At 62.8% G+C, this 16,451-nt stretch overlaps 1 protein-coding gene across 4 annotated transcripts in view; it reads left to right on the forward strand.

The window, feature by feature from the left end:
• Window positions 1-1,290: 1,290 nt before the first annotated feature.
• The window catches only part of STIM1 (stromal interaction molecule 1), a 94,316-nt gene continuing 79,155 nt past the window's right edge, over window positions 1,291-16,451 (forward strand). For 3 of the 4 annotated variants that reach the window (XM_083816966.1, XM_083816967.1, XM_083816969.1), the window contains exon 1: window positions 1,291-1,513. In XM_083816966.1, coding sequence (XP_083673092.1) covers window positions 1,405-1,513 — 109 coding nt within the window. In that variant the 5' untranslated portion in view covers window positions 1,291-1,404. The remainder of the gene's footprint in view (window positions 1,514-16,451) is intronic. The other variant, XM_083816968.1, reaches the window with a different exon arrangement.

The raw sequence follows: 16,451 nt of genomic DNA on the forward strand, positions 1-16,451 counted from the left end.
TGGGACAGGCTGGGGTCAAGGGCTGGCAAACACGTCGTGGAGCTCAAGCAGGAGCCGTGAGGGACCCTGCCCTGGGGGGTCCCATCCCCATGCCCAAGCGGTGCTGGGGGCACCCAGCGGGGCCGCAGCCGGGCAGGAAAGGCCCTGGGGGCCTGGTGGGCACCGAGCTGCCGGCAGCCAGCCGGGGCCCTCGGGCACAGAGGGCTGCGGGGGGCCTGGGCTGCTCGGGGCAAAGCAGCGCCCGCAGGGGCAGGGAGGGGATCCTGCCCCTCTGCTCCGCGCTGGGGAGGCCGCCCCTGGGGTGCTCCCGGGGCCAGAGAGGCCTGGGGCTGGTGGCAGGAGCCCAGCGCGGGGCCCCGAGGTGCGGGAGGGCCTGGAGCACCTCTGCCGTGAGGAGAGGCTGCGAGAGCTGGGGCTGCTCGGCCCGGAGAGGAGGAGGCTCCGGGGGAGCTCCCCCGCGGCTGCCGGGGCCTGCGGGGAGCTGCGCAGAGGCCGGAGCCGGGCTCTCGCCGGGGGTGCCCAGGGCCAGGAGCAGAGGCCCCGGGCCCAGCCTGGAGGCCGGGAGGTGCCCTCTGGGCCCCAGGCAGCGCTGCTGTGGCAGGACCCAGCACCCGGCGAGCCCCGTGCCGCCCCGCACAGCAGAGGGGTGCTGGTGCACTGATGTCCCCAAATCACTCGGGACGGGAAGGGGCCGCAGTGCTGCTGTTGGGGTGCCACGTACGGAGACACACGGGTACCCCAGAGCAGCGGGCACCGCAGGAGGGCCGCCCCCCACCTGTAGCGGCCCCCCCCGGCCGTTCGTGCCCCGAGAAGCCCCGGGGCTGGGGGCGAGCGGGAGGGGTGGACGCAGCGGTCCCCGTCCCCTCCGCTACCCGCACTGGTCACCCATCCAACCGTCACACGCAGCCCCTCCTGCTTAGCTTCCGCGCCGCGTCCCGCGCCCATGCCGCTCGCCTCCCCGCACGGCCGCCAGAGGGCGCTGCGGCTCAGCGGCGGGCGCGGGGACCGCGGCGGAGGCGGGAGCGGAGGGAGGGGGAGAGGGGGAGCGGAGGGGCGTGGCCACCCGCCCGCCCGCCATTGGCCGGGCCTGCCGGGGGGCGTGCCCGGCGCTTGGCTCCGCCCCCTGTCAGCGAGCGCGCGGCGGCGGCGGCACGGCCGGGTGCGGGGCGGGGGGGGGAGGCCGGGAGAGACCACGGAGGAGGGGGGGGGGGAGCGGGAGAGCCCACCTCGGGGGGAGGGGGGAGCGGGGAGGGACCGCGGCGGGGGGGCGGGGGGGGCCGGTCCGTGCCGCCCCCGGTGTGTGACCGGCGGCCTGTGCCCCGCAGCGAGCCCGGCGGAGCGCAGCGGAGCGGCGCGGGGACGGCTCGGCACGGCGATGCGGCGGGGGCGCTGAGCGGCGCGGCCATGGCTCTGCGGGCCGCCGCCGCCGTGTGGGTGCTGTGCGGCGTCCTGCTGCAGCACGGCCGCGGCGACAGGGCCCCGGCGCCGCACCTGGAGGAGGCGGCCAGCGCAGGTGAGGGACGCGGCCGCGGGGCGGCAACGGGAACCCCCCCCCCCCCGGGGCGGCCCTCAGGGGGCTCGGGGCTCGGCGCCCGGTGCTCGGGGTCCGGCCCCGGGGGAGCGGCTCCGGGCCCCGCTCGGTGCCGAGGCGCGCCCCGGCCCTCCGCTACCGGGTTCCGGCTCGGGCTGCCCGCGGGACGCCGGCGCCGGGCTCCTGCAGCCGTGCCCGGGAGCCCCGGGGAGCCCCCCCCGGCGCCTCGGCGGCCCCGCTTGGCCCCGCTCAGGGCCGAGCCTGCCCCGGCTCTCGGCCCGGCCGGGAGCGCGGCCGGCGGCTGCCGCCTGTCCCCGCCGCACCCTCGCTTCCCCCCGCCCCAGGCGGCAGCGAGGAAGCCCGTCACGGCCCCCGCGGCCCTGCGGGCCCGGGGAGCGCCGGCGGCGTCCCGTCGCGGCTCGCAGCCGCCGGTAGGACGGAGGCAGGCGGGCGCCGGCCTGCCCGCAGCACCGCGGCGTCCCCGTCCGTGCAGCTGCGGCGGCGCCCGGCCCCGCAGGCCGAGCAGGGAGCCGCGCCCCGGGGCACTGCAGGGGGGGGCCCCGCCGGCACCCCCAGGGGATCGCTCCCGCCGCAGCACCGGGGGGCTCCGCGCGCTCGCTGCCGGCACCGGGGGTCCGGTGCCGCTCGGGAGGATCCCCCCGGCGCAGGCCGGTGCCGGGAGCGGTTCCTCCCCGGCTCGGGGCGGCGAACAAAGCACGGTCGGAAGCACCGCGGCGTGGGCACCGTGGCCGTGCCCACCACCGCCACCCGGCAACGGGCTCGGGGCCGCGGGGCTCGGGCCCGCGTGGGCGCCGACACGGCCCCGAGTCCCCGCAGGCGCCGCTCCGGAGGCGGCTCGCCCTCCGTACGGGGCCCGGGGGGACAGGGCAAGTCCCGCAGCCGCGCTATCGGGCGAGCGATCGGGGGCTCGGCGCCTGGTTCGGGGGCGGGGAGGTGGCGGCACCTCGCAGGGAGCGTGATTTCTGTGGCTCCTTTTTCCTTCGCGCCGGCCGCGTGCTGGCTTTTCTGTTAGAAGTTGGTCTTATGTTCTTCGTACGCGATCTGAAGTCCTTAAGCCGGTTCCCATCCAGCCCGCTCCATTAAGGAAACTGGATCTCTGCAGTCCTTTTGATGAAGCAAGGTTTATGCCTCCAAGGAATTTTCGGATGAGTTATTTTTGGAGGCCCTGCAGAAGTGCGGCGGCCCTGGTGATTCAGCTGCTGCCTTGCTGTTCCCTCGGAGCAGGCGGTGCGGGGAGGGCGCGGGCCCCGCGACCCGCTCCCCACGCTGCCCGCAGGTGGGCTTCTCCTGCAGAAGACGTTCTTCTTCTCCACGCTGTTGGGTTTTCTCTGCCGGCACGTTCTGGTTCCTTCTGGGCACGCAGTGCTGCAGAGCACCACAGGGCACCTGGCAGGGGGGCACCGCTTGCAGGCTGCAAACCCAGACACGCGGCAGCCGGGCGCCTTGGTACAGCGTGGGTCCGTTCGGCCCGAAGGCCGGCGGCTCGTGGTGCAGCCACACCGTGTACGGGGAGCTCGGTGGTGCTTGCTGCACTCTGCTAACACACCTGAAAGCAAACGTGCCCTTTGGGATCGCTTGGCCACTTGCTTTTTAACTCCTGGGGCCGCTGCTCGTAGCCCAGCGCAGCGAACGGCCTCAGACAGCAGCACGCCGCGTTTCTCCCCGTGTGTTCCCCGGGAGCACAAAACGCGCGTTGTGCTCTCTGGGTGCGCGTCCCCAGCAGCGCAGACTCTTATCGTGAAGCAGGGGTGGGTGTTTGACACATTTTCGAAAGTGAAAGGGTTCTATTTATTTATTTATTTGCTTGACATACCACGATTTTAATGATTTTAAAAAAAATGGGCAGCGCCGGTCACTTTTCTCTGGGGCAGGGGGTGACGTGTCCCAGGAGATGCAAGAAGGCTGCGTGCAGAAGCCGAAACGTGGCTTTAGTGGTGTCTGCTCAGCTGCTTGTGTTCCTCTGCACACACCACGGGCACACCGCTGCACTTTGCTGACTGTTTGTGCTGCTTCCTAAGATTTCCGAGTGAGAGTTTGAAAAGAGCGGTTTTATCTGTGGAGGAAAGTCAGAGCTGGTGACCGGGCTCTTGGGGAAAACCAGATCAGATTTTCGTCTGGCTTCGACTCGTTCAGAGGTGAGCGCTGCTGGCGAGTGCTTCATCTTTACTCCTTCCGTGCCTATGCCAGATTTACGTTCGGTTGCGCTCAAAAGGGCAGGAGCCATTTCCTAAGGCACGCAGGGAGCCTCGGTGCGCGGCGTGGTGCCGCGGAGCCGGGAGGGGCAGCGAGGGGGGCCCGAAGGCGCCCGTCCCCGTCCCGCAGCGAGTGCGAGCGCCTCGCAGAGAAGCGCCGTGAGCTGGGGAGCCCGCGCAGCGGCCGCGCCGCGTTGCGCAGGATGTGCTGACAGCCGCCCTGCCGTTATTATTGTTTTCACCCACACGTGGTTATTTTTAGCCCCGCTCCGTCCAGCTGCACGCCCGGCCCGGGGATCTCGTCGTGCCGTTCGCACGCCCCCCTGCCGGCGGCAGGGACGGAGCCGATACCCAGCGGCGCTGTCGGGAGGGGGCTGCTCCTCTTCGTGGTTCCCTGCTGGGACCTCACGGTCACCGGTGTCCGTCCGGCCCGCGGGGACGGGCTCGGCCGTCCTGCCGTCTGCGTGGCCTTCAGCCGCGCGTCGCGGCCGCTTACGTCAAGTGAGAGCACGCGCGGCGCTTCTGCAGAGCGGCTGCCTCGGGAACTTGTGCGCTCGATCGCAGTGACAGCGGTGAGCTCCTCGATGGCCTGAGCTGGTGTCGGTGAGCTTGCTCCTCTTCCCTTCTCACATCATCGCTGCCGGGAGCGTTGCCGGAGATGTGGGGAAGGCGCAGGGGTTTGGGCCGGGGGCGGCGGCGCTGTTCCTGGCTTCCTTGGCCGCGGCGCCGCTCACCTGAGCTTTGTTGGGTTGCCACCTGCCCCGTCCCCTTCCAGCAACAGGGAAATAGCAGTCTGCACCCCTCTGAGTCGTGCCCGTAGAGTGCTCTGTGGGATCCTCCTCCGTGTGCGGGGCAGGCCGTGCCTGCCCCCTTCAGCGTGTGCTCCCGGCAGCTCGGTGCTGGGCTCCGGTCCCTGCCCTGGCGTTATTTAGGCAGGGGCTGATCCAGGCGCGGATTTACCTTGTTTCTCCTTCCTGCAGGAGCCTGGAGGGGTCTGGCTGGGATCAGCCCCGAGGAGAGCAGGGGGCTGCCACGGGGCACTGTGGGATCAGGGTTTGTCCCGTGTTTATGCTGCGCAGCAGCAACTCCCCTTTTTCTTCCTCTCTCGTTCCTGCACCTGCTTCCCAGCCGAGGTTCCTGGCTCACGAGATTTCTGGGATCATCTCTGCTCTCGTCCGGGTGGCGTTTCGCAGAGCGGATCCCGACCCCAGCTGCCCTGGGGGCTGCCGCGTGCTGGTGGAAGTGTGCGGGTGGTGTCGGGAGGGAACCCAAAGCAGGTGCCCCAAGCGATTCCGTTACCTGTAGGGCTTTGAGTGAAAGCTGCGCACAGAGAGGGATGTCCATGTGAACAAAGCAGGTGTGGCGAAGGGGGCCGCAACCACAAGCTTTTAACTGCTCATTAGTTTGGTCAGGAAAAAAAAAAAAGTAGTTTCTGGATGATTATGTCGTGTCCACAGCACTGCAGGGGAGCTCCTGTACCTCTCGTTCTAAGGTGCAGGTTTTTAAGGGGAGCCAGTTCCTCACGGCAAGGCCTGCAGCTGGAAAAGTGAGGCATTGAGTGAATGTTTTGGCATTGAGTGAATGTTTTGGCATTGAGTGAATGTTTTGGCATTGAGTGAATGTTTTGGCATTGAGTGAATGTTTTGGCATATGAGCGGGACGTGGACGTAACGGGGCCTTCTGAACGCACGGTGCGGTACCCATGACCGGTGAGAGCATGCCAAGGGGCGGTTCCCTCTCCATCTCCCAGTTTAAATGTTATATTAAATATTGCGGTTGCTAGTTGCCTAATTGATGGAGCATTGTCAGTGCATTTATTTCATGGCATTTCAAGTTTGCCTCACCCGCCACGATGCCAAAATCCGCACCTGTCCTCTATTCCTTTGCCAGAACCTCTGATTTCATCCACTGCAGCAAGCGAGATGCTTTTGTGAGTCGTCTTTAGAAGAAGCCGTACGAGCCGAAGGCCTGAGGTTGGCGCAGATCGGTGCTGCTGGGGTGTACGGGGGTGACCGAGGTAGTGCTGAGCTGGGCGCTCCCTGCTGCTCGTTGCCCTTCCTGACCTGGCTCGTCAGAATTCACCGTTCCTGTAATAACTTCGTAGCCCCACCTTTCCCACAGGCCTGGAGGGGTTCGTGAGGTGCCTCGACCCGCTCAGATTTTCTTGCCTTCCGATGAAACACTTCTAAAAAGCGGCGTTGTCTCCAGGGCTCGAAGGGTTTTGTTACCGTGCCTCTTGTTTCAGCTGCAGCCGTTCCCTCCGGGTGCTTTCCTGGGAGCAGAGGCTGTGCTTGCAGGGCAGCTTGAGGACATCTCCGTGGAAGGGACAAGTGCTTTTTGGTGTGCCAGCTCAAAGTGTGGCTCGCTGGGCTCCCCCTCCCCGCCACGGGGCAGCCGGTGCCGGCACGGCTCTGGTGACGCGTGCCTCCTGCGCGGGGGGCGGAATGATGCTGCTTCTGGGATCGCGTTAAAGAAATGCTACCAGAAAATAGGGAGTGCCCCTGCTTGCATGGCACGGCCTTTGCTTTTTTTTTTTTTTTCTCAGGGAAGAAATTTTATCTCCAGGAACCAGCGTTCTGAGAGCTGGAGAAATTCCCGTCCCTTGGCAGCGACCGCGGCCTGCTGCCGGTGCCTGCGGAGCGCGTGCGAGAGGCTCCCGGGTTACCTGCGGCCTGCGCCGCCTCGTCCCGGGGGCGAGGAGAATCCAGCGATAACCGTGTGGGAAATGTAGGCGGAGGGAGGCGAGCCGACAGCCGCGATCCACGTAACGCGCTGCCGTGTCCCCTCCGGGGCCGCAGGCGGGCGCTGGGGAGGAAAACGGGGCTGGGGAGGCCGAGGCCGCGTGGGGCCGTCGGGCCTTTTGCTGGCGTCTCCCCCCCGGCATCCTCGTCCTTCGAAGCGCCCCCCTCAGAACCGTCCCGTCCCCGCGGGGGCGGGCTGCTCCCCGTGGCGCCCGGTGCCGTGCCGGCGCTGCGGTTGTGATGGGACGAGCTCGAGCAGGAAAAAAGCCCCGCAGGCGCCTGGTGGGCGTGCTGCGGGCGGGTGTGCAAGCAGGGGTAGGGGTGTGTGCGTGTGTCAGGGGGTCAGGGGATGGAGGGGCTGGGGGGGACCGTGAGGATCGTCTGGTCCTGCCGAGGGCAGGAGCCCTCCCGCTCCCGCCTGCCCAGAGCCCCGTATGTGTGCGCCGAGCAGCGCTGTGACCCTGGCCGTGCTTTCCCCCTGGGAGGGGAGGAAGGAACAAGCGTGTGGCACGGCCCCGTGGCACCTCGTGCGTGGCCCGAAGGGTCTGTAACGCCGGGTTGTGTCAGGACTGAAGGGGAACGCGCCCTGTCCGAAGGGGAGCGGGGAAGGAACGGCGTTTGGTTGTGTTTTGCTGCCCCGTTTGTGTCGGGCTCGCAGGGTGCCAGGGCTGCGTTGGTGCAGCGCCGTGTACGGTACCTGCGCGCGCCTGCTCCTTGTGCGGGCGCGGAGCGGTGCCCGTGCCGCCCGGAGGCTGATCCTGCGGGCCAAGCGTGTCACAGTGCTCTGGGTTTCATTTCGAGAGCTGAGTCGTGGTGAGGGAAGGGAGGCAAAAGGGCACCCGAGCGTAATTCCACGTGGATCTGTTTGCTAAAAGGAGGGCGTACGAGCAGGTGGTTGTCTGAGGGGCAGCGGCTTCCCTCGAGGCTGTCCCCTGCTTCTAAAAGTGCTGCTGGTGCTCGTGGAACTCGGAGCTTGTGCTGATTACAAGAGGCAGCGGCACTTGCCCCGTGCAGTCCTCATCGCCCCGCTGGTCACCCCTGCGCCGCCCTGAGCTGCTTGGCTGTAGCCGCCGTTGCGTTTCGGTTCCGAGAGCCCTTATCGCACAACCTCGGCGTTGAAAAGCCTGGCTGCTTCCCCAGTTATTTAGCTGTAGAGCGAAGCTAGGGAGGGAGAAACAAACTGGGAGCAGGCAGGAGAGCGGGGGGCCGGGGTGGCTGCGGCTGCCTGCCGGGTGGGCACGGGGCTCTGTGGCCAGGGGCGTTTGCGCGGAGCTGCCGCGGGCGGCCGGGAGGCTCCCGGGCTGGGCAGGGGGGCTCGGCGCTGCCTTACAGCTCTGCTTACCCCTCAGGCTGCGCGATCAGCACGGCCTCTCGGCCCTGCTCGGCTCCGGGGCCTGCCCTCTCCCCGCCTGGCGCCCCGGGGGCCGCAGCGTGCTGCCGGAGCCGGGAGGCGTTCAGCGAGGGCGTGCGGCTGCCTGCTGCCCCGTGCCTTTGCTCCTATCCGTGTGTCGCTCCCTGCCAGCCCCTGCGGTCCCGTCGCGTTGGTTTCTGTGCCTCTGTGAGCGCGGCTCATCCTGCAGCGGCCGGTGCTGGTCCTCAGGCAGGGGCAGAGGACGCGGCCTTTAATTAAGCCTTTAATGAAGCCGCTGCTCCGTTATTCCTCGGGCACGCGTGAGCCCGGGGCCGGCCTGCCCTGAACCGCCAGCCTGGCCGCCAGCAGCCAGCGTCCTGCCAGCGCCGCCGGCCTGCGAGCGCAGCGCTGGGCGCTGCTGCGGGCCGGTACCGCTCGGTGAGCCTCCTGGCTCCGGAAAGCTGAACAAATGTCAGCCTCGCAGCTGCCACAGCTCAGCGCTGACTTGGGGCGAGCTTTTCCGCGCCACTGCTGCTGCCGCAGGGCCTGGGAGAGGGGCTGGTGCCCGGGGCGGGCGGCAGGGCCGTGCCCCAGCGGGGCGATTCTTGTCGCCGAGGGCTGCGGGACGAAGCGCCCGGCCCTGGGGTAGGGATGAAAATCGCCGGAGAAGCACAAGGAAGTCATTAAAGCGACTGCGCATGGCTTTCGTACGCAAATTGTCTGCGCTTGTTTGTTTTATCTGTGTGCGATGGTATCAGATGCTTGTTTGTTTGGATTACAGGCCTATTTTTAAGTAACCTATTTTTTCCACTTTGGAAAGTACACGAGCTCAGGGCGGGCAGCGGGCATCTGCGCAGGCTGCCGCGGGGAAATCCTGCGGGCTCCTCGGGGGGCTCCGGCGGGCGCGAGGCCTCTCCTGCGGGCAGGGGCAGGGGCAGGCGCTGCCGGCCGTGCAGGCTGCCCGCGGGGACGCTGCGGCTCCGAGCACAGAAGTGGAAGTGCCGAAGGCTTCGCAGCTCCCTGCCAGCCTTCAGAAAGCGGCGAAGAGAGTGGGGCACTGGTGGGAGACTGGTGCCCGGCAGCGGGGCTCCGCTGTGCCTCGTGCGGGGCGGCAGGGCGCTGTTTTTATAGCGAGGTGCTCCGTGCTTTGCTTTCCCTGAAAGGCCGAGTGTTAAGGTCAGTTTAGTTCATTACTTTAGGTTTTTGAGCTCCAGTGCCCGAATTTCTGCGATTCTTGGAGGATAGAAACATAATAAACAGGAGAACTTTCAGAATGTTCCGCATCTGAGTTATAAATGAACAGCTCGCTTGTTCGAGCAGCCCGCCCCGCTGCTGGTCGAGCTAAGCTTTGTATTGCAGGAAGGGGGAAATAATTCAGGATTAAAGCTGCTAAGCAATGCGTCTGTTTAGGTCTGTGAGGGTGCCAGTGCAGAATTAATTTGTGACTAAGCAAAAAAAAAAAAAGTTGTTTTTTCCTTGGTATAGGCAGATGCAGGACAAAACCTCATTTGGGGGCCAGAAGTAATTTCTGAAGATATTACTGCCCAAGTAGCTGCTGTTATTAATACTGCCCGGCTGTTTGGTGTTCTTAAACTGCGGAGAGCAGCCAGGCAAAAGTCACCGCGCGTCACCTTGTGCTGGCCTGCAGCACCGGTGCTTGTTGTCGGAGATCTCGGGGATTCCACCTCTTTGAGGGGAGCCCTCAGAGCAGCAGGCCTGGTGCAGGATCTCCCCTTGTTAATTACTGCTGCGTGCGGTGCCGGCTCGCAGCTCGCAGCTCGAGGCAAGAAGCCGTGGAAGTGTTGAAGGGCCGTGCAGCTTTCACGGAGCCCTGGGGCTTTCTCCTCTTCCTGGTGTTTTACGCCGGGATCGGCGCCTGGCCCCTGATCTCTGAGGAGGCATTAAGCTTGTAGGAGGCATTAAATAAGTAAGGAACAGAGGATGTGTGTGGTAATAACCGAAGACCACCCCCGGGCGTTGTGGAAAGGGGACTGCGATTCCGTGTCCCTCGTAATCTCATGGCATGTCTGTTCTTTAAGCTAGAAAGGAACATTTACTTTTCAGCTGGTGGAAAAGATCTGCAAAGCACGACGTACCTGCTCCTGGCGCTGTAACTGCGACACGAGGCCCCAGCGAGCCCCTGTGGGCACGCAGCGGGCCCTGCCCCGGGACGGGCACAAAAGCTTGGCGGCTCCCAGGGGGCTTCACAGAGCGGAGCTGTGCCGGGTGCCATCCGGCACGGGGCGTTCCCACCTCCGTTGCTGGTGGAAACTGGCCAGGGGCTCAGCACGGGGACATCCAGCAGGCGCCCGGCCGCGGGCAGCTCGCCGTGTGGCACCGGGACCCCTGGGCACCGCCTGGAGCCACGCTTCGGGGACCCCCCGTGTGCACCGCTCTGCCCGGAGCGGGCCCGTGCTAACGGTAAGAGCGTGCCTCCCGAGCTGCGTGGGGCTCAGCCGTCCCCTGCCAAGCTGTGCAGAAGGAGACGTGCCCCTTCGGCCTGCAGCGGGCAGTGACTGGGAGCGGTGCCGGTGCAGCGTGGCCAAGTTAGGCACGGGGGTTAACTGAGCCGTCCCCTGGAGGCCACCTGAGGAGGCGAGGAGGTGCTGCGGGAGGTGTGCGGCTGGGGGGGCATGAAAATGAAACGAGGAGGAGGTGACGCGTTTGTGACGAACGCGGTGACCCTGCAGGAGAGGAGCTGCGCAGTGGGGCAGCGGGTGGGGGGGCGGCCGATGCCCGCTTGGTGTTTGTCCTCCTGGTCCCCGTGGAGCACAGCGGTGCCAGGGCGGCCTTGCTCGGCTGCGGTTGCTGGACACCAGAGGAGCGTTTCCAGCCCCGTGTGATCGGCTCAGGAGCTGCAGGAGCATCGTCCTGCGGGGTTGGGGGAGGCAGCGCTGCGAGCCCGGCCTCGTGTGCTCAGCGTGCCCAGGGTCCCGCTGCTCTCGGTGGCTTCTTGTGGGTGGCACCGCTTCCTGAAGACTTGCACTCTGCGTTCTGTAGATAATCACGTCTTCCTGTTACTTGTTTCCCGTAACTTGTATCGTTTTAAAAGAAAATGTGGCAGGGGATACTTGGGGGCACTCGGTGCCCCTCTTCCACGCTGCGCCGTGTGCCGAGTCCTCCGGCAGTTTTTCCTACAGCTCTTGGTAGGGAGAAAGGGAGACGGGATCTCAGTTGCTGTTTTCCTCCCTGCTTTTTCTTCTCGTGGTGCCCGTGTGCCTTAGCGAGGGTGCGTGTTTGTCATTTCAATCTAGCAGCCTGCTGTTCTGCGCCATCGCTGCGGCAGCGGGTGTCTTCAGGCGCACGTTGCACCTGCCCGTGTTCGACGGGCGAATTGGGCTCCAGAGACGCCTGTTCGTGGTGCCGGAGGTGCTGGCGCTGGACGTGAGTCCCTTGAGCAGCACCGAGCGGCGCTGCCTTCTGGAGGCGCCCCGAAGGTCCCCGTGGAGAGCTCGAGGCGGGACAGTTCGGTCCCCGCGCCGTGCCGTGCCTCCAGCTCGCTGCTGGCTGCAGCGTTGCCGTTCGGATGAGTTGTCCAGCTGGTTTGTTTTTCATCCCGTGGCTATTTTCAGCCGCTCAGCCTAACAAGGTGAAATGTCTGAGATGCTTTTCTGCTCCCTGTGACTGTGCTATAAGGAGGCAGAGCACTTACTCAAGCAGGCTCTCCGGTGGGGAGCGGCTCACCCCAGCCTCCCGGTTCTGGTAGCCCTTGGCTATCTGCTAGCACGGCCCGTTTGCACCACTCGGCTCTGCGGGAGCAGCGGCCAGCCCTGCACGGAGCCCGGGGGTGTCTCCTGGGGCCGTGCTGCTCGTGTCTGGCGGCTCGGTGCTGGCAGCGTGGTGCTGCCCGAGGAGCCGGGGACGTCACCGCGCTCTTCAGCTGCAGAGGTGCGACTGTTCTTGTTATGCCTTGGCTGGAGGAAACCCTCAAACTGCCGTTCACTCGGGTAAGATTAACAAGGGGAAGAAAAAAAGACAGAGACTTGCTCTCTGGTCGATAATGAGGGAAACCTGTGAGTTAAGGTGGTTCCTGTTCAGCGTCTACCAAATACCTGTGGGCCCCCACGGTAGGGGAAATTTTGTCTCTTCAAACTCCTCAGAGTTCGCTGCAGTCTCTAATATATTTCACCTCCTAACGCTGTAGGACGTGGAAGCACTAGTCTTCCTATTTCAGGTGGAGGATTAACGTGCAGAGATCCCGTTGCCGTGCAGGAAGTCATCTGGCAAAGCCGGGACTTGAACCCTCTCCCAAATGTCAGGCCGGTGGCCCAGCCTGCGGACATCCGTCATCGCCAGGCACGAAGAAGCGATTCCTCGCGGGGGAGTTCACGGAAACCTGCTTGGCTTGTGCAGCAAATTTAGCACCTTGACGTGCGTCTGTTCACCTGCCGGCTCTGCTGCCTTCGCAGAGCCGCCCCGTGCCTTCGGAAATGCTTCGGACGGAAGCAGCAAGTTGTCCCGAAAGCACCGCTTTTCCCCCGTTTATGGGCAGCCTGCTGGGCTCTGTTCATCCTTCTTCGCTCAGATTTCACGCTGGGGCGAGACGGCATGCTGCGTCCCTCTCTGGAAGCTGTCACTGATGGTACTGGGCATATCGGACCCATTATAATTATGCTAATCTAAATTATGCTAATCTAAAACCAGAAATGCGGCGTTAGGAACTTCACAGCCCAAAGCAGGCTTCTTGTCCACCGTAGCTGAGCAAATCCCTTTGCCCCTCCGGGGAGAGGGAGGGCCCCGGGGACTCGGACCCCGCGGAGCAGTGCTCTCCCTCCCGTGTGGAGGCCTTTGCACACCTCCTTCCCCGCTCCTTCATCCGGGGGGGGAAGGCAGCTTGGAAACGGGTTTGTGGAGGTAGTTTGTGTGTCAGGACCGAGCTTCCCAGCAGCAGGCGGCCCGACAGAAGGCCTTGTAAGCCTGCCCTGCTGGGTCTGCCGTCGGTGCCCAGCGTGCCGGGGGTCTGTGAGCGTGGCGCCCGAGGGAAGGGTTCCAGTTCCACCCCCGGAGGAAGGAGCTGAGGCTACAAACCTGTTTTACAGCCTTCTCGCCGCGGGCTGAAGTCCATTGTGTTTGCTCGGGAACAGCACGCGGGGTGACGCGAGGTCTCCTTTATTTCGGTACCGGCCAAGCTCCTTGGAGGTTACCAAGCTCTTGGGGAAGGTTTGCTGAATTATGGAAACCTTGCATGTGCTGCAGGTGCAATTGTGTGGTTTCGTGGACGATGCAGAACCCAGCTGCTGTAATGAAAAGAGACAATTTGCATTGAAAGGCGCAAAGAAAAAGGCTTTGTTGTTCAGTAGAGGCTTCATGTAGGCATTGGTAAGATAATCATTCCCGTAACTCGAAAACTCTTTTCCGTGTGTTTTTTTTTTCTGTTTTTGAGAGAGGAAAGTACTCTGCTAACCGGCAGTTGTGTTGGCTTTTAACCTGCTGGGTGCTCATCCCAAGAGGTGAGCCGTAAGAACGAGACCGTCTGAAAGAGAGACCGCCTCAGGCTCTTGCGCTCGGACAAGCAGCCAACGCAGCGTGGCAGCAGCGACGGCTGCCAACGAGGTGCGCCTGGAGGCCCGGCTGCAGACCGAGAGGAAGGAAGGAGGCTGCTTTTCTGGTCCAGGACCAGGAACCGCAGGAAAGTCGCCCGGTGGGAAACAGCAGGAGAGCCAGCTGCACGTCTTCCTCTTCACACTAGTGCTGGAAATAATAATTCCTGCCTGGAGAGTCAGAGACTAGAGTATCTTTTCTATTTAGTGAGGTATTAAAAAAGATTCAAAGGAGGCTGGACTTCTATTCCTGAAATCAGAGAATGGCTCAGGTTTAAAAATCATTTAATTCTGACCCCCTGCCATGGGCAGGGACACCACCCACCAGATCAGGTTGGCCAAGGCCCCATCCAGCCCGGCCTTGAGCACCTCCAGGGATGGGGCATCCACAGCTCCTCTGGGCAGCCTGTGCCAGGGCCTCACCACCCTCTGAGTGAAGAATTTCCAATAATGTCTAGTCTAAATCTGTCCTCTTTTAGTTTAAGGCCATTCCCCCTAGTCCTGTCATTATGTACCTGAGTAAAGAGCCCTCCATCCTTTTTATAAGCCCCCTTTGAGTACTGAAAGGCTGCCAGGAGCTCTCCCCGGAGCCTTCTCTCCTCCAGGCTGAACACCCGTAGCTCTCAGCCTTTCCTCACAGGAGCGGTGCTCCAGCCTACGTATTTGTGTTAGCGTTTGGCAACCAATTTTATTGGTAGTCAAAGTTACACCTTTTGTAAACACAGTTCTTGAATGTAGCTGATGTTAAACTACGCATCCACGTAACCCCAGTGCAGGACCAGAAATAACCCGCAGCTTCGAGCGCTTGCGGCTTTCTCTCATTGTGACCAAGTGCCGCTGCTCGGGGCAGCGCCGCGGCCGTCTCCTGGAGCGCTGCGTCGGCGGGGGAGCCGCCGAGGGACTGCCACGCGCTGGTGGTGGCTCTGAAGAAAAATCAGATACGGGGTAAATGGAGTGGTTCTGGGTGGGTCATCATAGAGCGAGCCGTCTTTTTGCAGAGCGGCTACCATCAGCTACAGCCACTCAATAAAACAGAAACTCCGCTTCCATCCAAAGGCCGAAGGGAAGGAGCTCGATTTGGGCTGCGCGAGGCGTGCAGGCAAGCCAGGGACTTTCTTTCTCCCCCAACACGTTCATGTAACGATGCATGTGTGTGACACGCTGGCCTGGAGGTGAGTGCTAAAACTTGTTTCCGCTTCTGTGGCTACCATGATAGCTGGTAGAAAGCCCAGAGAATAAAAGCTAAAGATGTAACATCTTGCTTTGCTGGTACTTGTAACGCACGTGCGTAATGATCTTCGAGGTACGGCTCTAGGAGATGAAAGGCCCTTAGAAGGGGTTTATCAGTAACGATGGCTAAGCCCCGTCACTTGTTTCCTGGCACAGGGGTGCAGGAGTGCTGTGGGGGTGACGTCTCTGCTCCTGGGGAGCGACTGCTACCAGCACCCCCAGCGGCGGCACTCCTGCGGTGGGACCGGTCCAAAGCCTCGGGGCAGGACAGAAGTTTTAGGAAGAAATGCAATATACCTTTTTTTTTTCTTTTTTGTTTCTTTTTTCAGGCTAGCTGATGAAGCCTGAAAGATACAACAAACTTTTTCGGCACAAAGGCTAGTTTTCTGAGCGAAGGTGACCAAAAGCGTGGCAAATCAGACTTGCTGTCCGCAGCAGGAGAGGCGTCAGCGTGGTGGCTGGGGCAGGTCCTGGGCAGGGCGAGCAGCTCCCCTTGTTTTGGGGCTCACGTTGAGCCAGGAACACCAGCGGCATGGGGGCAGCGAGAGCCCTGGGGCTGCCCTCCCTGGCTCCGCTCCGGCGTCTGTCGCGACGAGGCTGCGGAAATGCTCCTGGGGGGTTTGGAAGCTGGCCGTGCCGAGCAGCGGCAGCTGCCGCAGCGTGGGCCCGCGGGCTGCTGGTGTCGAGGATTTCGCACGTTTTCTTCCCTTCAGCCTCGCCAGCACTGCACGCCGTGCACAGGAGCCTTTGTGCGACGGGAGCAGGAGGCGGCGGCGCTGCGGCTGCCCCGCGGCTCTGAGCGCGGCGGGCGCGTTGTCCGCGGGCTCGTCCAGCCCAGCGCCCGAGCAGCCGTCACCCCTGGCTGGCAGCGTCCCCGTAATCACCTCCCTCTTGGCTCTTTCCAAAAGAAACCAGATGGCTTGTTTCTGCCAGGATTTAATGATTTTAAAGCCGCCTGGAACAGTAATACCCTGCTCCTGAAGCATCTTTGTGTATGTGCAGCAATCAAATTATTTTGATCTTTAGTATTTAAGGCTACTACTTCTCTGGAGTGTATTTCTTCATGTGATGCAGAAAATAATGGTCCCTTCCAGTTGTACTTTTTCTTATTTAGAAACGTGCTGAAGTAGCCTCTACTATAGTTGGAAGCTGTGGTGGTCCATAATTAACTTAAACGTAAATTGGGTGGTATTTTTCTGAGTACACTTAGTAGTCACTTGAAGTTCATGGAATCATAGAACATCCCGAGTTGGAAGGGACCCACAAGGATCATTCAATCCAACTCCTGGGTCCCCAGAGGACTACCCAAAAATCAGACCATGTGTCTGAGAGCATTGTCCAAATGCTCCTTGAACTCCAGCAGCTCAGTGCCGTGACCACATCCCCGGGGAGCCTGTCCCAGTGCCCAACCACCTCTGGGTGCAGGACCTGTCCCTAACACCCAGCCTGACCCTCCCCTGTCCCAGCTCCATGCCGTCCCCTTGGGTCCTGTCGCTGTCCCTAGAGAGCAGAGCTCAGCGCCTGCCCCTCTGCAGTTTTTAATAAATAAAAAACGATTAATCTTAATAAAGACCTCCCTCTGAGGGAGCTGCAGGCCGCTATGAGGCCTCCCCTCAAACCGGGTAGTCGATAGGCGGTTATGGACCCATCGGTTACTGGGCGATGGGAACACTGGAGCTGGGAAGAGCATGGGCAGTAGGATTAGTGGAATTCCTGATAAGTAGGGGCTTCAGAACTGGTCGAAAAAGCTTCGGTTCACGTTCAGGGCCATGGTGTAGGTTTAGTGGTGAGGGGGCTTCTGTTTGGTGGGGGGTTATGACAATAAAGGATAGCAGATTTGGCTGG

This window comes from Anser anser, assembly GCF_964211835.1.
Source record: "Anser anser genome assembly, chromosome: 1".
Taxonomy (NCBI): Eukaryota; Metazoa; Chordata; class Aves; order Anseriformes; family Anatidae; genus Anser; species Anser anser.